Source organism: Geotrypetes seraphini, chromosome 8 (assembly GCF_902459505.1).
Source record: "Geotrypetes seraphini chromosome 8, aGeoSer1.1, whole genome shotgun sequence".
Lineage (NCBI taxonomy): Eukaryota > Metazoa > Chordata > Amphibia > Gymnophiona > Dermophiidae > Geotrypetes > Geotrypetes seraphini.
Window position 1 is genome coordinate 90,006,562 of NC_047091.1, and position 23,299 is coordinate 90,029,860.

General features: G+C 39.5%; 1 protein-coding gene across 2 annotated transcripts in view; it reads left to right on the forward strand.

Annotated features, from left to right (window-relative positions):
• The window catches only part of ELAVL1 (ELAV like RNA binding protein 1), a 123,667-nt gene extending 122,179 nt beyond the window's left edge, over positions 1 to 1,488 (forward strand). For both annotated transcript variants that reach the window (XM_033954839.1, XM_033954840.1), the window contains exon 6: positions 246 to 1,488. In XM_033954839.1, the coding sequence (XP_033810730.1) occupies positions 246 to 570 (325 nt within the window). In that variant the 3' untranslated portion in view covers positions 571 to 1,488. The remainder of the gene's footprint in view (positions 1 to 245) is intronic.
• Positions 1,489 to 23,299: the final 21,811 nt, after the last annotated feature.

Genomic DNA, 23,299 nt, shown 5'->3' on the forward strand with positions numbered 1-23,299 from the left:
AATACCAATAAAAAGGAAGCTAGTCAAAAAAATCTGGAGGTTCGTGTTTTGTGAAGAATCAGGTGAGATTGCCTTTCCTCCACTAGCTGGAGTGTACAAGAAGTCTGTTCTGCATTAAACAGAAATATAAATCTTGCTTTTAATACAATATCAGTTAATGTCAGCTACTCTTTTTGTTTTGAGTATGTGAAATTTCTGCTTGAAAGGAGCTATAATGGGAATATTTTATGGTTGTCTTTTGGTAGGTTCTCCCCGATGGGCGTGGATCACATGAGTGGGATTTCGGGCGTGAATGTCCCTGGAAGTGCATCATCTGGCTGGTGCATCTTCATCTACAACCTGGGCCAGGACGCCGATGAGGGGATCCTCTGGCAGATGTTTGGTCCCTTTGGTGCAGTTACCAATGTGAAAGTTATTCGGGATTTCAACACCAACAAGTGTAAAGGTTTTGGTTTTGTGACCATGACAAACTATGAAGAAGCGGCAATGGCCATTGCAAGCCTCAATGGCTACCGCCTGGGGGACAAAATCTTACAGGTTTCCTTCAAAACCAGCAAGTCCCACAAATAATTGGCTGATGCTTTTTGTATGGAATAGATAATTAAGATTAACAGAAAGTTGGGAAATTTTTGTTAGTGTAAAACTCATTTTGCGCCAATTTTCACAAGTGTTTGTCTTAGTCTAAATGAAAAGTAAAAAGGTTTTTTATACTCTGGGATGCAACTTACATGTTCAAATGTTTGAAATATCCCATCAATGTTAGACCAATTTTAAGTTCCTTAAGTTATTTACTTTAAACTATAAAAAATTAAATGAGTAGATCACATTCTGAATACCCTATGGATGGTGGTAAATTTGAGCATGCTTAACTTAGAAGACTCTCTAAGATTTGTTCCAGGGGATCTTGTATTTTCCAAATGTTGGAAACAGCCTTTTTAATTGTATGTGTCAGGCTGACAACTTTGTTTTTGTTTATTTTTCCTTCTCAGTAGTTTAAAGAGTCTTCAAAGTTACTAAGAAATTTTAGTTGTCAGCACTTGTTTTACAGAACAGTTTTCTTAGTTGCACTCAACAGAAAACATATTAGGCTTTATGAAGCAAAGGTCTTGCAAGGAACAGCATGCTAGTCAAAATTTTAACACCATTGATGAGGTAGCTTTCATAAGAGATACTGGTTAAAGTTGTCAAATTCAGACTTTTAATGATTTTTTTTGTAAACCCCATTTCTAATAGGGAAGGACCAAAGAGTTTCAAAAGAAACTCGAGTGAAAATTCCAGAGTCAAAGTTCAAATGCAAAACCAAATGGAAATGTGATTCTATGTTGCTACTTCATCAAACTGAGTCTTGTATGTCACAGTACTGCATGTATCATGGTTCAGTGAGATCCATGCCCCCTTTGGGAGATCACTAAGCATATTTTTGATTTCCTAAAGATAATTCTATTTTGTAATAACCTTTATAAACATTTGAGCATTGTGTTTCTCGCATCCCTTCTGTGAGCTAGTTTTCTCTTTTATTATAGGGTTTTGTTTTGGCAATTTGCTTTACATATGGAACACTCAATGAAAAAGTACTTATTTCTTGCAAGTTAGATATTAACAAAATATTTGATTTATAGTTTAAAAAATGAACTCCCCAGGTTTTCTGCAGATTGCCTTGAATTTTCAGTTATTCTGTTAATTTTCTTTTTGCTTTTTTGTGTTTGTTTTTCTTTGTTTTACTTTTGCATTTAAGACCATTAAATTTGATTTTGTTTTGCTCAAAATTTTGTTTTGTTTTGTTGTTTTAAATTATTTTTTTCTGATAGGAATTCCACAAGGAGGCTGACATTCAGGGAGAACTGCTGATGGGTTTTATTTTTAATTTTTTTAAAGAAGATCTTGACAGATTAAACTTAAAAGAAATTTCTCTCACAACTGAAAAGATGTATAGAGGGGGGAAAGATCATGGTTGAGTAAAATGTCATTACAACAAATTCATACAGACCTTGCCTATCAGAAGAAATTCCGCTCATTCTGCATGAAGAAGCATTACTGAATAATTAGTTTTTCTGCCTTCAGAAAACAAACTCTTAAGGCCCATCCAAGGCTATAGTCTTAAACTGCAAAGCATTGTACAGCCCCTGAGGTGGCCTATTCAGTTTCTAGTTCAGGGGTTTTGTGTGACTGAAGACTCTTTGCTAAATAATACTTTTCAAAATTTCAGATTGATAGATAAGTAGATGTGCAAAGGGACTCTGATTTCCAGAGCTGCAAACTGTTACTGCTTTCTCTGTAACCACTGCAGATAAAATCTGAAGAATTAATAGAAACTCATGGGAGGGCTATCTTTCATGTGTGAAGGTAGTTAGAATAGATGGCTGTCACTGGCTTATTGATTTAGAAAGAAACTCCAGTGCTTTCACTTGTTTTGATGTAAGACTGTATTCTCAAATGAAAGAAGCAAATTGACAGATTTATATCACTAGTAGTTTTTAACCTCCATTAACAAGTTACAGCAACACAAGTGTTTAATCAGGCCTGTGTGGGGGGGAATAGAATGGCAAAATTTCCTTTTTCTTACATATAGTAACATAGTAAATGACGGCAGATAAAGACCTAATTGGTCCATCCAGTCTGCCCATTAGTTATTCTTATTAAAATACATGCAGTTAACTTTGCATTACAGAAAGGTAAAGTTCATCTCTCACTATATCAGAAGCATAAAACAAAAAAGGAGAACAAAATAGATTTTATGTTTTCTTAATGTGTCCATATTTTTCAGCCTGCATATCTTCTGACCCTAAAATGTTGGAGAGAAAGTGGAGAACAGTTATGTGGCCTTTTTTTGTTTTAGAAACTCCCTGCTGATGACATTCAGTTTAAAGTCTTGTACATTAACCCTCTAATTTTAGAGACATGTTTGCCCAAATTTATGCTTAACACACAAAGTATGCGCTGAGTTAGGGCAGTTGTATGCATAAATTAATTGTTTAAAGAGCAACTAATTAGCATTAACAACCAATAATTGGCTATTGGTGTTAACACTATTTGACACAAATTAGCAGTTAATCTGCATAACTGCCCCTAGGTGCATGTAAAATCCAAAGTGTACAACTGCAAGGGGCATGGAACTAGGAAGGTCAAGGACATATCTAGCACTTACATACATATCTTCTAGAATATTATCGGTTACCTGCCTAACTGTAAGCATTTATACCAGCCATTGAAATGGAGCAGGAGCTTTCATTTCAAAGCTAGTTGCACAACTGCTAGTATTCTATAACGGCATTTACATGTACATTTTAGGATTCACATTTAGGGCCTCTTCTATTAAACAGCGCTAGCAGTTTCTAGCGCAGGGAGCTGTGCTGCTTCTGACGCTCATAGAGTTCTATGAGTATCAGGAGCAGCGCAGACCATTCAGCGCGGCTCTCTGTGCTAAAAACTGCTAGTGCAGTTTAATAGAAGAGGGGGTTAGTGTGCATCATCCTGGCGCTTAATGTTATACGATCTATAGAGAATTACCTCAATAACCTGAGGAATCATTTTCTGACTTGGCATACTCGGCAAAGCCCTTTACATAGGTTATACTCACACTACTGACAGAAGGCCTGAAGAAGTCTAACTGTAGATACTGATGGGATACCCAGGAAAGACAGTATATATGGTGGCATTGTAAGGCTGATAGCCATATTTGGAGTTTCTTGACACAGACTGTGAGGGGCTTATGAAGCTGCTTACATGTTAAGTTGGGGAATTTCCATTTGTATGCTTGAGAGTACTGTTGGTTGATGAGTGAAGTAGGATCTATAGAGATCCTTAGATTACATGGTTTTATGAAAGCCTAAAGTGTGAAGAGGTCCTTGGGCAGCTGACCTAATGTTCAGAAAATCTAGTTAGTTGTGTACAAGAGTTCTCTAGGCTGATCAAAAATGTAGATTTAGTGTGGCTGCATTGTTAGCAAACATTAAAATGTCACTCAAATTTATACTAAAGAAAGAGAATGAAGCGTTATGAGGAACACGAGATCTTTTGAATTTGAATTCATTGACCAATTTGCGATTTGTTTAAAGATAAAATTGGGTTATTGTAATGATAGAGTGGAAAGATAAATCGTTGGTCAAAGTGGAACTCCATTTTTTGTTCTCTCTGTTTCCTGGCTTATAGTATGGACACTAAAGTAATTACAGAACTTTTCTCATGTGACCTAAAACAAAATACTTTGCTATCTATGAAAAGATTGAAGGCATAATTTGTGCTCTCTAAAGAGCCTGATTGCTATTTTGTAAGAAACTCATTTGATGTAACATTGTAAATGATAGCAGATAAGACCTGCATGGTCCATCCAGTTTGCTCAAAAATTGCATTCATTATCGATTCATGATTGAACCTAACATTTTACTCAAAAGCAAATTGGTTTGATTTTTATTTTAAAGCACATGAATTAAACTTGTAGAACATCACCTGTCTGTAAAAGACAGAAACATAAGGTCATATTGACTAAAGCTTAGCATGTGCTAACAGACAATAGTGTGCGTTCTCAATGCTGAATGATCCATAGGAATAAATGGGCCACTCAGCAGTTAGTGCACACCAAGCTTTAGTAAGCATGAGCAGTAGTGAAGCTTTCTAGTAATATGTTTCACTGTGACCATGTTTTCAGAAAAGCAGAGAATATCCTTTAAAAGTTAGCATTTTTCAAAGGGTCATATGTGCCTAAGAAACAGTTTTCTATTGAAAATACATAATCTGGATTTCTTCCAAAGAAAAGTCCAGTATTCTTGGCATGAAATTTCCCCACTTCCTCAGGCGACATCTGTGGTATGTTTTCACTCTTGACTACAGTTCAAATGTAAACATCACATCAAAAAATATGTAGGTAATCATTTGGTATTAATGACTTGCTCTTGGAAATGGTAATTTCTTGATGTGAGGTATTGATTTATATAATCGTAATACACACTGGCGGTGAGGCTTACAGTAGAAAAATATTGCTTCAAGAGGAAGGTATAATTAAATGGTACTTAATTTTACTAAATTCAGAAACTAGACCAGCTGGTTGCTACTCGGTTCTCCTGTCAGCTATGAAACAGATGCTGTATTTTAAATGCTTTAGAATTACATGAGGAAAAATATTAAAGGCCAACCATTTCTTTTTGCCAAACCAAGTAGGTCTCATCACTTACGTAAGGCTTCCTAAGTAGAAATATATGGGAATGGCCACAGCCATAAGATAGGAAAGGCTCTCTTACTGTACAGTCCAGCACATCCTGTTCCTATACTTGTACATATGCACACAGTAGATATGCAAGGTTGATACTACTTGCTTATACCTCTATCGTCATTTTAAAATTAACTTCAAATCAGCCAAGCAATTGTGTAGGGGTGAGCACTTGATGGGGCTGAAGAACTTCTACATGTGTCCTCCCTCACTTCCTATTTTGTGGGCATTTTTAGAACTTCTTTTTTTATGAGTTTAACTTTGCTGCTACTTCTACTTAAATGTAAAGTTGGATAATAGACTGTCTGTTTTGTAAATTATAAATATCTGGCTGTTCAACTTCTCTGCTAGCAGATAGGCATGTAAAGTATTTGTCTTTATAAACACTAAACATATGACCACCTTGCAAATAAAAAATGAAATATACAATACCTTCTCCCCTTCTGAAAGGCCCTCAGCTACTTGACAAAATGATTTACTTTTTCACATAGGGTATAATGGTTTTAAGTCAGTATTTTTAGGCAGATTGAAAGCCCATAGATAATGAAAATGGTTAAGCGAACTTGAAACTTGTTATATAGAGATGGATTTTCAAATTTTGGGCTCCTAGGAACTACTGTATAGTCTATGATGACCATATACGGTAGTATCTGAGTTTTACTTCATCACATACCAGTTGATTTAAAATGTTAGTTGGTCTCCATGTGTATGTTTTTTCTGCATGAAGGCAAATTGACTTTTTAAAACGGCTACCCCTCCACTTTCAAAACATCATGAGCCTTGCAGTACTTCATTTGTTAAAACCCAGCCCCTGTAGTTAGAATTTCTGATTAACGTATTCTGTTTCTCCTTGTGTTATATTGAGCAATATGTTGAAAGTACTGAGTATTTGATGCTACTAGAATATGCACTCTATACTTCGTAGCTTCTCAGTGCTGGTCAGTACACAGTCCCATGTTCTCCACAGATGAGCAGGACACATGCAGACGCTATCTGGGTGAAGCTGATGGGAAAATCTCCAAAATCATCTATTTCAGTAGTGTTTTTACAAGAAAGATATAAGGTTTCTGGATAGCTTTGACTTTTTTTTAATTGCACAGGTATCTTGTCTACAGCAAAAATCAACTACCATAGAAACGTAGATCTCATCAGTTTGGGCCTCAACTCTTTCTTGGGAGTAAGGTGTTGATATTTTATTGCAAGGATTTGTTAATTTTTTCTGGGTTTTCTTTATTTAAGTGTGATTCCAATAATATCAAGGCCGTAAAACATTTTTTCTGAAAAAGCTTTTTTGCTTGTCCACCGACAAAGTAAATGTGTTAAAAATCTAAATTTGTCATTACAGTTCCTACCCCTTTACCAAATGAATTAGGTTAGTGCCTTTTTAATTTGCCTACATACTTGTTAGACCTGTGACCTGAAACACAACTTACATGCTATATTTTGGGGGTAGTAATGCATAGAATGTCCTGTTAAAATCTGAGTGATAATGAAGTCCCTTAGACCAGCAGTTCTAGATGGGTCCCTCAAGTACAGATTTCACCACCTCTTGCTTTCATTGGATCCTATTTTGAGTTTTAGATTTCCTTTCTTTTTTACATATATTGTTTTATGTCATGTATGCTGACCCTTTTGTTTAGTAGCCCATGCTATATTCATTTTTTTACATGCATCAATATGATGTCTGCATGGAGTTTGATTGAAACTAAATAGGAAGAGTTTTCAATAACTTAATATCCCCAAGAATAACCAAAATAGTCTATATTTTTATCTACCAATTAAATTTACTTAAGGTTTAATTAGATCTATAAATGAAATGCCAATACATATAACCTTTAGTAGTGTACATTTGTGATCTTGATTGACATCTTGTAAGATTTGTTTCTTGTTTCCCACAGACACATTTGTAGTAAGAATGTGCTGTTTTATTCTCTGACCTCCTTTTGGAGGAAAATCTAAACTTACAGTATCATTTGTAATGTTAATGGGAGTACTTTAGCTCGGGATTCCAATAACCTTAGTGCCTAGTGCCTATAAGGAGAGAAATGAACATGGGGGGGGGTTTGAGAGGGAGGGAAGGAAGAAGTAGGTTTTGCTTTTTGCACCACAGTTTCAAACTGGAATACTACTTCTGTACAGCTGGACTTCCTCACACTTAGGGAGATGAAAATTAGAATGTCCTTAGGAGTACCAGATTTAATACTTTGGAGCGCCATCATGATGAATTTTTTTGCTTTCTCTGCCCCTGTTTGTATAAAATTGGGTTAAATAAAGTAGATTGATTTACAAAGGGAAAAAGAGAAACCTTTACTTTATATAACTCCTTGTTTCAGAAGTCAAATGGCTTAATTTACTTTTAAGCTTAATGCACAGTTTATAACACATTTGCTGAAACAAATTTGAACTTTCATTTCTCATTCTTTTTTAATGAGGGCAGCATCGATAGTTATTTTGTGTGATATATGAATTTAATAGCTCTTAATATTTTATTCAGATATGGGGAATGATTGTACCACATCTGTAAGTTTTGTCCTATGTTCACAGACCTTGAGGGGAAGCCAAAAATCTCAGAATGTAGCTTGCCTTCTAAGCCAGGCTGCTTGTTCCTGCATACCCAAGCCATATTGTGTTGGCTCTTATACTTGGTAAGGAATTCACAGAAGGAAGCAATTTGATTTTTTTGGTGAGGGAGATTTATCACAGAAGGTTCTTTCTACTAATGCTTCTTAGAGAGCTCACCAGAAAGCTTAATATGAAATTGAAACTATTCAATCTTTTTCTCCCCTTCCACCTCCCCCCAGATATTTTAGGATTCTTATTTTTATTTAATTTATTGAAACTTCTACAGCATAAAATTTCATTTGGTCATTAGAGGTAAAATGGCTCTTGTAAGTATCGGAACTTAGGAGCATATCTTATTAAATAATCAACTATGAATACTGTACTGTACTTTCTGACTTTTAACCATTTCCCTCAATTTTTGTGATTTTCACTTACAAAGTAGTTTGTGGGACAGAAGGTTTTGTTTCCCATGCTGTATATGGATAAAACATTTTGTATATTGAGTGTGTTTTAAGTTATTTGTTTTATATGAAATAATTTATTTTTCAGGTATCATTTCTTTCATTTTAACTTTGTTTTTACATGGGTTTCTTTTAAATAAAGTATGACACTGCTTTCCAAACATCTAAAACAAATCTGAATCCTATTGTATTATTTTAAGAATGTGTATATGACTTGATGAAACATTCATTATGTTGCATTTTGTAGAAATAGATATTGCAGACCACCTTCTTCCCTTTAATGCTCCCCTTCAGAAAGCTGGAAATTTCTCTGAAAGAAGGTTTTAAAGACTGAAATGAAAAAAATGCAAAAGGAAACAATTTGATAGATAGTTATGTTCAATGGCATGTTTATCAGTGTTGTATTTTTCAGAATTTTTTTTAAAAAAACTTTTCTTTCTTACTAAATTTTAAAGAAATGTACATAAAGATTTGGTATGCACTGAAAATGTAATTTTCTTTTTAAGTAATTTAATTATCTCAGGATAAGCAGGCAGCATATTCTCACATGTGGGTGACATTATCCATGGAACCCCAGTATGGACAGCTTTAAAAGTTCATCACCACTTTAAGAACTTTAGAAAGTTTGCAACTGACCACACTGCGCATATGCAAGTGCCTTCCTGCCCAACGTAGGCATGTGGCTCCTCAGTTCTTAGTTTTCCACGGAGCTAAGTTGTGTATTTTGAATGTCATTCAAACTTTGCCTTTTTATCTTCCTGTTCTCGTGTATTTTTTGTTCTTTTTCTTTGTTCTCTGCAGGTGTTTGCTGGCGTGGCCTATATTTTTGTCTCAGCCATTTAGTTTAATTTGGCTGAGGCGGTCTTCCCATCGATGTTCTGCCCATTGACGGGATTTATGAAGTGCAACAGTTGCCAACGGCCCGTATCTCTCACCGACCCCCAATGTTGGTGTTTGCAGTGCCCTGGCCCAGAACATCGTGTAGAGTCCTGCATGCGTCATTCTTCACTTCAGAAACATACTATCAAAAGCCGCAAACCGCAGCAGGAAAAGTTATTTGGCACTAGCATGGATGTCGAAAAGGCATCCCAGCTATTGACATTGAAGGTGTTGACATTGACACCGGTGTCGGAGGATATCGCTCCCTCTGGTAAGCCAGTTAAGAAGCCACCAGCTTCCCAGTCGGTGTTGCAGGCCACTATAGCATAGAGTCCAAGCGATGACCTCTCCGAGGCGAGCCGTGGCACCTTTGGTACCGGCAGAAAAGCTGGCGGTACCGGTGCTTTCTTTTCAGGAAAAGCTGGATGTGTGCTTCCGCTTAGAATTTGGTAACATGTTTCGCCTTATGACCCGGACACTGAATACTTCGGTACCAGCTTGGCTTGAGAATACCACGAGGTCTTCTGGTACCACCATTGGTTCTTCGGTACTACATCAAAGCAACTCTTTAACACCAATCAACTCGGCTATCCTGAACTGCATCTACTCATCATTCAAGTTCGTCAAGGCATGGTCAATCATCTCCTTCTCGCCATTCTCATTCAAGCAAATGCTCTTCCAAAAGGAAACGCCGTTCTGCATATGTTACTGAGAGCCACAGGTCTCCAACACCAACTCAGTCTAAGAAACATCGCTCTTCTTAACGTGCTTCTAAGCATACCAGATCTTCGACTCTGACTTCATCCAAGAAGAAACGTCTTCCTGAACATGCTTCTAAGCATCCATGGTCCCCGACTCCGAATTCATCAGACGGACACCAGTCGAAGCACAAACAGATCAGTCTCCTAAAGAGCTCTTAAAACTCCCATTACATGGTATCCTTAAATAGACTCTTCATAAGAACTGGAAGACTCCTCTCACTATACCTGTGGCTCCCAGAAAGTTAGACTCTCTTTATAATATTGTCTCTATTACAGGTTTTGACAACCAACAGCTTCAGCACTAATTGTTAGTGGTGGAATCTACTTTATGGAAGTCTTATCCATCCAAAGTTTATGCCTCAGTACTGCCAGGTCAAGAGGGGCACACTATGGACAAATTTGACCGTTGCCTTTACTGGAATTCTATGTTGGCAAACAGGGTCGTAAATTACAATTTCTATTTTTTTTGTTACATGAAACATCTCAAGAAATTTCCTGCTTTTGAAAAATATCTTCCTTCTAAACATCTTGAAAGAGTTTGTGTCTCATTCGCATTCTTACCCAACTATGAAAGTAGATGCTTAGATCTGCTTATGACGCTTTTGAAATGACTTCCAGAGCCTCTTCAATGTCTGTGAACATGAAATGTTTAGCCTGTTTTAGAGTTGCAGATACGGATACTAATCTCCAAGATAGATTGGCTAATATCCCATGCTTAGGTGATGAACTTTTTGGAGACTCTTGAAAATGCCACCCAAAAGCTCACTGACCATGAGAAACATTGGAATGCTTTGGTCAAATCCAAAACAAGACCAGCGGCTGCAAAATCTTTTAAACCTTCCTCTTATCAGAGGCGCTTTCAACGAAACCTCCTATTAGGCCACAGCAGAAGAAACAGAAACAGCAGCGTACTCCAAAATCTCAACCATCAGCTCCTCCAAGATCCACTCAGTCTTTGATGGGCTTCTAGAGCAGTGGTTCCCAACCCTGTCCTGGAGGAACACCAGGCCAATTGGGTTTTCAGGCTAGCCCTAATGAATATGCATGAAGAAAATTTGCATGCCTATCACTTCCATATGCAAATCTCTCTCATGCATATTCATTAGGGCTAGCCTGAAAACCCGATTGGCCTGGTGTTCCTCCAGGACAGGGTTGGGAATCACTGTTCTAGAGAGCATAGTCACTGTTGCCTTTGTCTCAGTCTCTCCCACAGGGAGTCATCTCCAACTCTGTTTTCAGTGTTTGGAGTTGATCACCACAGACCTCTGTTCTAAAAGTCATTCAAGAGAGTACTCTCCTCATTTTCTCACCATTCCCCCAGATCATCCTCCAAAAGAGTCTCTTTTAAACCCTCACCAGACGTCTCTTCTTCAGGAAATCGATTTTCTTCTCAATACTATCGAGAATGTTCCCTCAGCACAGAAGAATCTGGTTTTTCTCTCGCTATTTCTTGTCCCAAAGAAGGCTGAGAGGTCTTTGGCTAATTTTGGATCTCAGGGGCCTCAACTAATTTCTAGACAAGGAAAAGTTTTGTATGATGTCCCTAGCGATTTTGTATCCTCTTTTGGATCGCAATGATTGGCTATGCTCTCTGGACCTCAAAGAGGCCTACACTCACATTCCTATTCTTCCAGCTTCCAGGAAATTTCTCAGGTTCCAGGTGGCGCACCACCATTATCAATACAAAGTTCTACCTTTTGGCCTAGCATCTTCTCCCAGGGTTTTCACGAAGTGCCTGGTGGTGGTTGCAGCAGCCTTGCGCTCTCAGGGTCTTCAAGTTTTTCCCTACTTGGATGATTAGCTCATCAAGGATCCATCTTGTCAGTGTGTCCTTTTAGCAACCCATTGGACAATACTCTTCCTTCAACATTTGGGGTTCGAGATCAACTTTCCCAAGTCACAACTTCAACCCTCTCAAATGCTCCAGTTCATAGGGTCTCAATTGGACACTATTCGACTCAGGGCTTTTCTTCCTCAGCAGCGTCAAGGTGCTTTGATTCAGCTTTGTCAACAAATTTCTCAACTTCCATGCGTCTCAGCCAGGAACATGATGGATCTCCTGGGACATATGGTCTCCACAGTCCATGTAACTCCTTTTGTAAGGCTTCACCTCCGGACTCCTCAATAGTCTCTAGCATCTCAGTCATCCCAAGCTCTTGATCCTCTTTTGTAGCACATTAGTCATATCGTCTCTTCGATGATTGCTACAGTGGTGGATGAACTCTTCTAATCTTTCCAGAGGATTATTCCTCCACTTATCTCTGCATTAGAAGGTTCTGACCATGGACTTGTCCACTTATGCTTGTTGAGCTCATCTGGACAGACTTCGCACTCAAGGCCACTGGTCTCCCCGGGACCAGTGCCATCATATCTACTGGAACCGAGAGTGATTTTCAGTGCTCTCAAGACTTTTCAGCATTTAGTCTCAGGTCATGTCCTAGTCTGCACTGACAATCAAATGGCCATGTATTATCTAAAAGAGGAATGGATTCTCTCCTTTGTCAGGAGGCCCAGAAGATCTGGCAATGTGCGATTGCTCAGATCTTCCTCAAAGTAATCTATATTCAAGGAAAACAGAATTCATTGGCAGACAAACTCAGCAGAATTCTTCAACCTCATGAATGGACAATCAACTCTCCAGTTCTTTATCAGATTTTTTCTCATTGGGGAACTCCTCACATTGACCTGTTTGTGTCCACTCTAAACTACAAGTTACCCCAGTTCTGCTCCAGGCAGTACTCGACTCATCGCCTGGACGCAAATGCTTTTCTGTTGGGTTGGACGCACAAGTTTCTCTATGCATTTTCTCCAGTTCCTCTCGTCTTCAAGACACTTGTCAAACTCAAACAGGAATCGGCCACCATGATTCTTATAGCTCCTCGATGACCCAGATAGCCCTTGTTCTCCCTTCTACTTCAACTCTGTACCAAGGAGCCAGTAACTCTTCCAATTTTCCTCTCTCTTCTCATGCAGAGTCAAGGATCTCTTCTGCGTCTTAATCTTCAGTCTTTACACCTGACAGCTTGATACCTCTCGGGCTAAGCGCAGCTGATACTCACTTTTTTTCAGCCTGTACACTTCATCTTGGAAGCTTCCATAAAACTGTCCACGCAACTGTGTTACCAGCAAAAAATAGACATTGTTTTCTTCTTGGTGTACTCTGTATCAACAGAATCCGAAATCCATCTCTGTTTCCTCAGTATTGGATTATCTATTTAACTTGTCTGACTCTGGCCTCAAATCTACTTCCATCCAAGTCCATCTCAGTTCTTTTCATCAACCAGTGGATGGCAAACCTCTCACTGCTCATCCTTTAATTTCTAGATTCATGAAGGGTCTTTTCAATGTCAAACCACCTCCAGTGGCTTGGGTCTTAATGTGGTTCTTGCTAGATTGATGAAGTCTCCCTTTGAACCAATGTCTCCGGCTCATCTAAAATACCTTACTTGGAAAGTAGTTTTTCTCATTTCCCTAAGTTCTGCTCGTAGAGTAAGTGAACTTCAAGCGTTAGTGGCAGATCCACCTTTCACAGTGTTCCATCATGACAAGCTTGTGCTTCACACTCATCCAAAGTCCCTACTTAAGGTCATCACTGATTTTCATCTTAATTATTTTTCCAGTATTCTTCCCTAAGCCTCATTCTCATCCTGGTGAAACAGCTCTTCATACACGGGACTGCAAATGAGCATTGGCTTACTATTTGCATAAGACTAAACCACATAGAACTGCTCCCCAACTTTTTGTCTCCTTTAATCCTAAAAAGTTGCATCCTGTTTCCAAAAGAACGATTTCCAATTAGTCGGCTGCTTGCATCTCGTTTTGTTGTGCTTAGGCAGGGCGGCATCTGGAGAGTCAGGTCATAGCTCATAAGGTTTGAGCTATGGCAGCTTCAGTAGCTTTTCTTCACTCTACTCCTATTGATGAAATATGTATAGCTGCTTACTAGGTCCTCAATTCACACATTCACATCACACTACTGTCTGGAATCTTATTCCAGATGGGATGGTTACTTCGACCAAGTAGTGTTGCAAAATTTATTTTCCTAATGGCCAACTCTCCCTTCATCCCATTCTAGTGAGCTAGGGAGTCCCACATCTGAAAATATGCTGCCTGCTTGTCCTGGGATAAAACACAGTTACTTACCATAACGTGTTACCCAGAGACAGCAGACAGATATTCTCAACCCACCAACCTCCACTGGTTGGCTTCTTAGCTGGCTTATTGAACTGAGGAGCCACGCACCTACATCGGGTAGGAAGACTCTCACTTATGCATGGTGCGATCAGTCACAAACATTCTAAAGTTCTTAAAGTGGTGATGCACTTTTAAAGCTGTTCATACTGGGGCTCTGTGGATGACGTCAGCCACATGTGAGAATATCTGCCTGCTGTCTCTAGATAACTCTTGTTACGGTAAGTAACTGTGCTTTATAGTCACAGCGAAGTCAACAGAAGAGTTGCCAAGGAAACAAGTTGGCTAACTTTTTTATATCTGGTAGACAAAATAGACACCAAATATGATCCACTAATTCAGATCCTAAGGGTAAAATGCCAGAAATATACAAATCTGCATGATGTATATAAAATATATTTTAAACATTTTAAAATTGTACTTTTTAATCTACGTATTAAAGTGTTAGGTAAATGTGATGTGTGGTTTTCCTGCCCCTCTCCCCTTCCTTTTTTAATCTGGTTCTAAAAGGTTTTTGGGCTGGCGAGGTAAGTGCTCCGACGCATATAGGAATTCTGGAGCATCGGAGCATTTACTGCACCAGCTGGTGCTAGAAACCTCTAGAACATCCTGATAAAATGGGCCTTTTATGAAAGATATTTTTTACAAGTACAGAATATGTGGTCTTTTTTTGAGAAGGCCCTATTTTCTTTCCCCATGTGATACTGTTCCCAATGCTGCATCTCCTAGCTCCTTTCTCTTCTGCCTGTCTTCTCTAGGATTCTATAATTTTATACAAATTGATAACGGAAACCAGGTATGTTTGAAGTTTGTGTCTGGTATCCATGCCCAAGACCAATAGCCATGGCTGTAAAGTGTTAGGTAACATGTTCCTTTCTGCAGCCAATAAAGCCCTGTTTCTGAATGTTGTTGGTATGTTATCAATACTTAATTTAACTTGCATGTACAGAAGACATTCAAATTATACATTTTATCAAAACATTTTCAAATATTAAACAGTACGTGTTCTTGATTCACTCTTAACTTTGTTTTGATTTGTTATATGCCGATAGATGTACTGTTTTTATATTATATAGTTAATGTAAGGTGCTGTTTTCAAGGTACCATATAACTGAAAACCATTACACATGCATAAGAGTGCAGCATTTTAAAACATTTCTTATAATGATAAGGAAACTGCATATACTGTATACAGAACTTTTATTTGGGTATTTATATGGTTTTACATCATAATACCAAAATCAATACATTTCTAAGTTTGAGGATCTCATGGCTGAAAGCTCAGATGAGTAGAAAAGGTTCTTCTATTGTATTAGTAGCCCACCAATAAGAAAAAAAGTTTATGGCACTATAAGAGCCACTCCTTAGAGAGACTGTTCATACTGCTACAAAAAATAAGTTGAATAGTAAATGTTTTCAGGTTCCTTTTTCTAAGGATTTTGATTGACATTTTAGTCTACCTAGATCTAAAATAACTTGACCTAATCTAATCTAAACCTTAGGTTTGTATACCGCATCATCTCTACATTCGTAAAGCTCGACACGGTTAACAAGAGTTAGGGTAGAAAGGAACTCCAGTGGAGGGAAGAGGCAAAATGAAGAGAAAATTTAGAGGACTAGAATAACCAGAGAGGGAGGATGAGTTATATTTTTGAGAATAACCAGGTTTTCAGACATATAACTTATATATAATACCATTTCTATTAGGTTAGCAAACCTATAATTCCCCAAAATTTAGCTTCTATTTAGGTCTGTAAAGATATAGGTTCTCTTTCCCTCCCTCCTCCTCAATGTGTGTGTTAAAAAGTCTGGTTGGGGCCCTCAGTACTGGTGCCCTTGAGAGTCTAGCTGGTAGTGATGTTAAACTGTTTAAATAGCAATGATTTTTGTGTCAGCTATTTCTGGTATTCCAAGCAACCTTACTGGCACAGCATAATTTTGTAATGCCTCTTTCTTACAGATTTCAGCTTTGTTCCTGGTGCATAATATGAGCCTGCTCTTGGACCTTTGGCCTCACTTACCTGTTACCAGTTTGTCTACTATAGAACTAGTGCAGTCAGCACTGTAACTATACTATGACAGTTTGGTGTCCTCAAAAATGGGACTGCTATTAAAGCATGTTGTATCAGGAGCATTAGGGAGGTAAAATTCATAGACAATAAGTGGCAGTTGCTTGGAGTAATGAGAATGCAGGCATAGTAAAGAGGTAACAGTGTTGGGTCCACTGTCAAACAGTGATCTAGTTGTGCTAATAGCATTGAAGTCACAAAGGAAATTAATGTAGCAGCATTTAATTTTTGTAAGAGCAACTATGATAAAATGAGGGAAAATGGTTAAAAAAAAAAGTCAAAGATCAGCTGCAAAGGTTAGGACTTTAAATCAGGCATGGAATTGTTTAAAAATACCATCTTGGAAGCCCAAACCAGATATATTCTGCATATTAACAAAGATGGAAAAAAGAATAAACAACAGCATGGTTAAAAGATGAAGTGTGAGGCTATTAGAGCCAAAAGAACATTCTTCAAATAATGGGAAAAGGTTTTGAATGAAAAGAATGAGAAGCAACATACTGTATATGCTCAAATATAAATAGGTGTTGGGGGTTTTTATTTGGGGGGTGAGGGCCCAACAATGGGGGTATTGGTTTATATTTAGTGATCTTCCTATGTTCCTGCCCTGTGCAGAGTAATGACTTATGTGGGGACAGAAATCAAACCCAGAAGCAGTTAACATTTAATTATGCTACTGAATTAAAGACTGGTAGAGACCCATTTACAAAGGGGTAAAGACTATTCATTTAGAAATACTGGGAAGAATACATTTTGTAAATGGGTCTCTGCCAGAGCCCCTATTATAAATATAAATAGTCCAGTTGAGGACCCTCAAGCTATGTCAGTTAAAAATTTCCTCTGAAGACCAAAAATCCCTTTTACCAAGTTTGGCAGGTAGCAGCAACATCCCTAAGCCACAGATGCTGGTTCCTCAGTAGCCCAAGGATGCTGCCAGTGACTGCTACACTTAGTAGAAGGGAGTTGTGGGCACCTTTTGGAGGAGGTCCTCTGGCAGTGCTTGGAGATATCCACCAGCTATAACAAGTACTTTTAACACTGGAAAAATAAAACCAGAAATGCATTTACTTTTCTGTTGAACACAATACAAAGACACCTGCTATATACATTTCCCAAAGCTAACATATTTCAGTCAATAATTTATTTTTTTTTCCTTTGTTGTCTGGAGATTTATTTTTCTATCAAATTGGTTCCAGTTTCTCTTTTTTTCTGCTTTCCTGTCTTCTGCAAATTCTTCATTCAATTGCTGTCCATTGGTTTCTCCTACCATGGTCCAGATTTCTCTCTTCCCTCCCTCCCATTATACAGCATCCTCACTCTAAGGTGAGTTCTAGGAGGACAAAAACCTCCCATGGAGCAGAAGGGCAAAAGCATCACTTGATCTTGATTTTCAGTATGAATCTTATTTCCCATCACCATATCCAACATTTCTCCCTCTTCTTTCTCTTCCCCCATGCATCTCTACCTCACTCCTCTCCCACTACCAGATCCATCAATTCTCTCCCTCCCTTTGCCCAACAATTCTCCCTTTCTATTCCCTCCCTCCTTCCTATGTCCCAAGTTTGTGCCACTACCTATCCTAACACGCTCCCTCCTTTGTACCAAGTTCTCGACCTCCTTTTTCCCAGCATGAGCACTCCCTCCTGTATCCCAAGTTTGTGATCCCTCCGCAGGTATCCCAGAACCATCCAAGTAGCTCCTCCCTTTCAACCGCACTTCTTCACAAAGTTGTGGGCAGCGGTTCCTACATGCTGTATGTGGCTGACCTGGAAGGCTGTGTCAGCTGTGGGCAACAAGCAGGAAATGCTTGGGGCCTTGTGAAGAAGCAAGTGCAGCTGGAAGGCAGGAAGGAGGCGCTGTTTGGACAAATGAGGTAACACCTCTGGGAGCTTTTCACGAGGTGCATCTATTACCATGGACCTAAAGGGAACCCATGAGATTCCCGTCAGCCCCATGTCCATGCAGCTCTAGTGTAGAGCCACTATCTGGTTGCCATGAGACCTCATGGCAACCATTCAGCAGCTCTACATGGGCAGGAACAGGAAGATCGCTCCTAGCCCACCAGGGATTTTAAAGGTATGCTTTATACTAATGAGGACAGGAGGCAGTAGCAATCTCCTGGACCACCAGGCTTAGGTGGAGGCATGCAAAGCATTGGGAGAGAGAGGGGGGTGCAGAGCCTAATGGGAGTGAGGAAGAGGGCCTGGGTGCAGTGCCTGGCAGGGTACTTGAATTTAAACCTCCCGGTTTATATTTGAGTCAACATTTTTTTTTTTCCTCCTTTTTTTGGGGGAAAAAGGGTACCTTGGTTTATATTTGTGTCCGTTTATATTCAAGTATATACAGTAAGCACTGGCAAGTTAGATGCAAAGCATTGATAAGGATAAAAGAATGTGAAGAGAAACTTGCCACAGAGGCAAAAACAGTAAATGTTTTTCAGATACATGGGCAGCAGAAATCCTGTGAGGGAATCCATGGGACTGTTAGATTATGAAGGAGCAAAAGGGGCACTCTGAGCACAAGGACATATCGGAAAGACAAAAGATGTAAGAGTTACCTGTACTAGAAATAGTTTTCAAGGGTCCAATAACCAGTGGAATGCCATTTAACATATTTATAAATGACTTGGATATTAGAATAAATGAAGTGATTAAACATGCAGAAGACACTAAACTATTCAAAGTTATTAAACAGGCAAACTGAAAAATTGCAAGAAGACCTTAGAAAATTGGAAGACCGGGCATCCAACTGACAGATGAGATTGAATGTGGACAAATGCAAAATACTGCACAGAGGAAGAATAATCTAAATCATTGTTACCCTCCCAAGGGTCCACCTTGGAGTCAGCACTGAAGAAAAAGGTCTAGGTGTCATTGTAGACCAGTGGTTCTCAACCCTGTCCTAGGAGGCCCCCCCCCCCCCCAAGCCAGTCAGGTTTTCAAGATATCCCTAATGAATATGCATGACAGATTTGCATACCTGTCACTTCCATTATATGTTGTAGACAATGTGCTGAAATCTGCCCACTGTATGACAGTGGCCAAAAAAGCAAACCATGCACTAGGAATTGGATAAAAGTGGATTGTTTGTTGTTGGTTTTTTTTTGGGGGGTTAACTCTCAAAAAGTACAAAGATAGGGGATATTCAATGAAGTTACATGGAAATACTACTAAAACAAATAGGAGGAAATATTTTTTTGCTCTGGAACTCGTTGCCCAAGAATGTTGTAATAGGGGTTAGCATAAGAAAGTTTGGACAATTTCTTGGAAGAAAAATCCATTTTTGGATTGAACATGGGGGGGGGGGGGGGGAGCCACAGCTTGCATTGGAATTGGTAATATGGAATGTTGCTGCTATTTGAGTTTCTGCCAGGCACTTGTGACCTGGATTGGCCACTGCTGGAAACAAGATATTGGGCTAGATGGTCCATTGGTCTGACCCAGCATGGCTATTCTTATGGAGAACTTAGAAACAAAAGCAGATTAAATAAGGATCAGTTGTAGTATTACAAGAACAGATAAAGCACAAATGGGTCATAAAGGGATACTCAAGCAAAGGAGAGCAGTAGTAGAAATGGGATTGGTAAGTGAAAATATATCAGGGTGAATCAAAAATTAAAGGCAATTGTTAAATTACATGATAACTGGAACAGCTAGCAAAGTGCAACAAACGTACACGTACATTGCCTGTTGTATAGTTCATCCATGCACAGTGCAGCACTGTCCTTTAGTCATGTGGCAGCCATTGCAACATGCAGTAGCGCACTGTCTTTGGGCAGAGTGAGTGAAACCTGTGGAAATTCACCATCAGATACTGACTCAGTATGAACATAGCACCATGAATCAGCAAAAGGTTTATGAGTAGCTAAAAGGGTTTAAAGTGAGAAGAACAGGGGTAACCGATGAAGGTCGCTCTGGTCACCCATTAACATCGCACACACTGAAGGGGCTGATGTCGATTAGAGAGGACCAACGGATAATAGTGTCTCGGCTGCAGATTTGGATAGCAGCTATGAATCTTCATTTGCCATGATGCATGTTGACTTGGGCTACAGCAAAGTCTGCACACAGTGGGTTCCCAAACGGCTTACTGATATGCACAAGCAACATCATGTGGAGGTTGTGACCCAGTTCCTGAGATGGTATAAAGATCCAAGTATTCTGGAGAGAATTGTCACCAGCGATGAGACATAGGTGCATCACTACAACCCAGAGAGCAAAAGACAAAGCATGATGAAGTAAAAGGAAGTGGTGCTCACCTGGCTTCGGGAGCAGCTGAAAAATTTCTCTGCAGGAATGGAGAAGCTAGTTGAATGATAATTTTCATGCATGATGATGCATTTGTTCTGAACGTGAACTCGCAGGCCTTGAGCATGCGCAGATGCTCAAGGCCCAGCAGAAGAGGAGGCCGATCTTCGGGCACCAAGCAAAGCACGTGCCGGTGCCCAGATGACTAAGATGCGGCGGGGGGTGCCGATGCCAGATCGTGGGGGGGGGGGGGGGGGGCACTCGTAAATTGAGCCACACTCGGTTTCCGAGGTGCCGATTTTGCAAATGTTTTGCTCATCTTGCAAAACACTCACAAACCAGTGCACTCGTAAACTGAGGTACCACTGTACTTCTATTAAAGCTGTTAAATGTATTTTGCCTTCACTTTTTGATTTAATCTTGTACTTGTCCATTGCTTAAGGGTAGAAGTAGAATCATAGGCTGTCTGGTCTTTACTTGTAATTTTCTATCAATTCTGAATGTGAAACATGATGGTAGATGAAAGCCAAATGGCCCATCCTCTGTATCCACTATCTTCTCTCCCTAACATCCTACCTGCCTGTCCCATGCTTTTTTGAATTCAGACACAGTCGGTCTCCACCACCTGTACCAGGAGGCTATTCCATGTCTACCACCCTTTCTGTAAAAAAGTGTTTCCTTAAGATTACTCCTGAGCCTATCACCTCTTAACCACATCCTATGTCCTCTCATTCCAGAGCTTCCTTTCAGATGAAAGACTCACCCTTTCTCTTCCATGTTTTCAGATACAGTCCTCATTTTTATCACTACTGAGATGCTGTCTCATGTGTCTATCAGCCTTTCCATGAAGAAATATTTCCTTACTGTAGGCTAGAATCTATCCCAGTGTCTCTCAAACTTTTTTTTAGCTCTGGCACACTAACAGAACAAATGTTTTTTATGGCATTAATTTTTTGTTGGTTTTGCAATTTTATAGTTTCAATTATAAATTTGAGAGTTATTTATTTAAAGTTCTTTAAGCAGTGTATGGGCAATTGTAACAAAGAAGGATGCTTGTCTGGGTGGTTGTATTCTTACACACAGACGCTCGTAACATTGACAGACTCTTGCATATGTGACGTACATGTCTTCTATTCTAGTGTATACTTATGAAGGTAATTTTTTAAAATAAAGTAAAATTCTGGAGTCTCTCGTGGCACACCTGGAATATCTTCAGGGCACAGCACTGTTCCGTGCACAGTTTGAGAGGTACTGGTATATCCCCTTCCACCTTCATCTTCTGACCCCATGTTCTGAAGCTTAATTTTTTTTTTCTATGGAGGTATTTAAATGTGTCGAATCTCTTCCTTTTTCTTTATAAGTGTGCCTGTTTTGATCTTTCCCCATGGACTTTGACAAAGGACATCTGACCATTTTTATAGTCCTATAGAATGACTCCGTCCTGTTTTATATAACTTTGAAGGTATGATCTGCACAATTGCACATAGTACTTATGTTGAGACCTAATTTTATGTTCCTTTTCCTCCTGGCCCTGCCTCTCCTTACATACCCAAATACCCACATGACTTTTTTCAGTCACTTCATGTACCTTTGTAGCCACCTTAAAATGATCAGAAATTATTACCTTGATGATCTGTTCTTTTGATCCCAGAACTTTGCCCTCTCTAGTGTACCATTCCATTGGGTTTTTATAGCCCAAATGAATGACCCTGTGTTGTTGTTTTTTCTGTACACACTAAAAGAAAAAAAATAATCCAAGAGCATCAAATCACAGTTTTCAATTTAGACTGATGCTTCTTCAAAACTTAAGAACATAAGTATTGCCCCTGCCGGGTCAGACCAGGGGTCCATCGCGCCCAGCAGTCCGCTTCCGCAGCGGCCCCCCAGGTCCATGACCTGTAAGTGCTCCTTACCTAAAATGTTTATACCCTATTTATTTAATATCCTGTAAGTAACCTTCTATCTGTACCCTGCAATCCCCTTCTCTTTCAGGTAGTCATCCAGTCACTTTTTGAACCCCAATATTGTACTCTGTCCTATCACCTCTCCTGGAAGTGCATTCCAGGTGTCCACCACCCTTTGAGTGAAGAAGAACTTCCTAGCATTAGTTTTGAATCTATCTCCTCTCAATTTTTCTGGATGACCTCTTGTTTTTGTTGTCCCCGCTAGTCTGAAGAATCTGTCCCTCTCCACCTTCTCTATGCCTTTCATGATTTTATAATTCTCTATCATGTCCCCTCTAAGTCTCCGCTTTTCCAGGGTGAAGAGCCCCAGCTTATCCAACCTTTCGGCATATGAAAGGTTATCCATGCCCTTTATCATCCTTGTTGCTTTCTGTACCCTCTCAAGTATCGCCATATCCTTCTTAAGGTACAGCGACCAGTATTGGACGCATACTCCAGATGTGGGTGCAACATCGCTCGATACAGCGGCAGGATAACTTCCTTCATTCTGGTAGTGATATCTTTTTTGATAATGCCTAACATTCTGTTCGCCGGCTTCATTGTTTTATCCACCAATACCCCCAGGTCTTTTTCTAGGTTGCCTTCCCCCAGTGCCCTCCCTCCCATCATATAGCTGTACATGGGGGTTCCCTTTCCCTATATGCAAGACCTTACATTTCTCTACATTGAAGCTCATCTGCCATCTATTTGCCCACTCACTCAGTTTGTTCAGGTCTCTTTGCAGTTGCATTCCTCAGCAGTTCTGACCCTGCTGGAGAGTTTTGTGTCGTCTGCGAATTTGATAACTTTGCACTTTGTCCCCGTTTCCAGGTCATTAATGAATATATTGAACAGCAGCAGTCCCAGCACTGACCCCTGTGGGACACCACTCGTGATCCCTTTCCAGTCAGAGTAGTGTCCCTTTACTCCTTCCCTCTGCTTCCTGTCCGCCAGCCAATTTTTGATCCATCTGTGCACGTCCC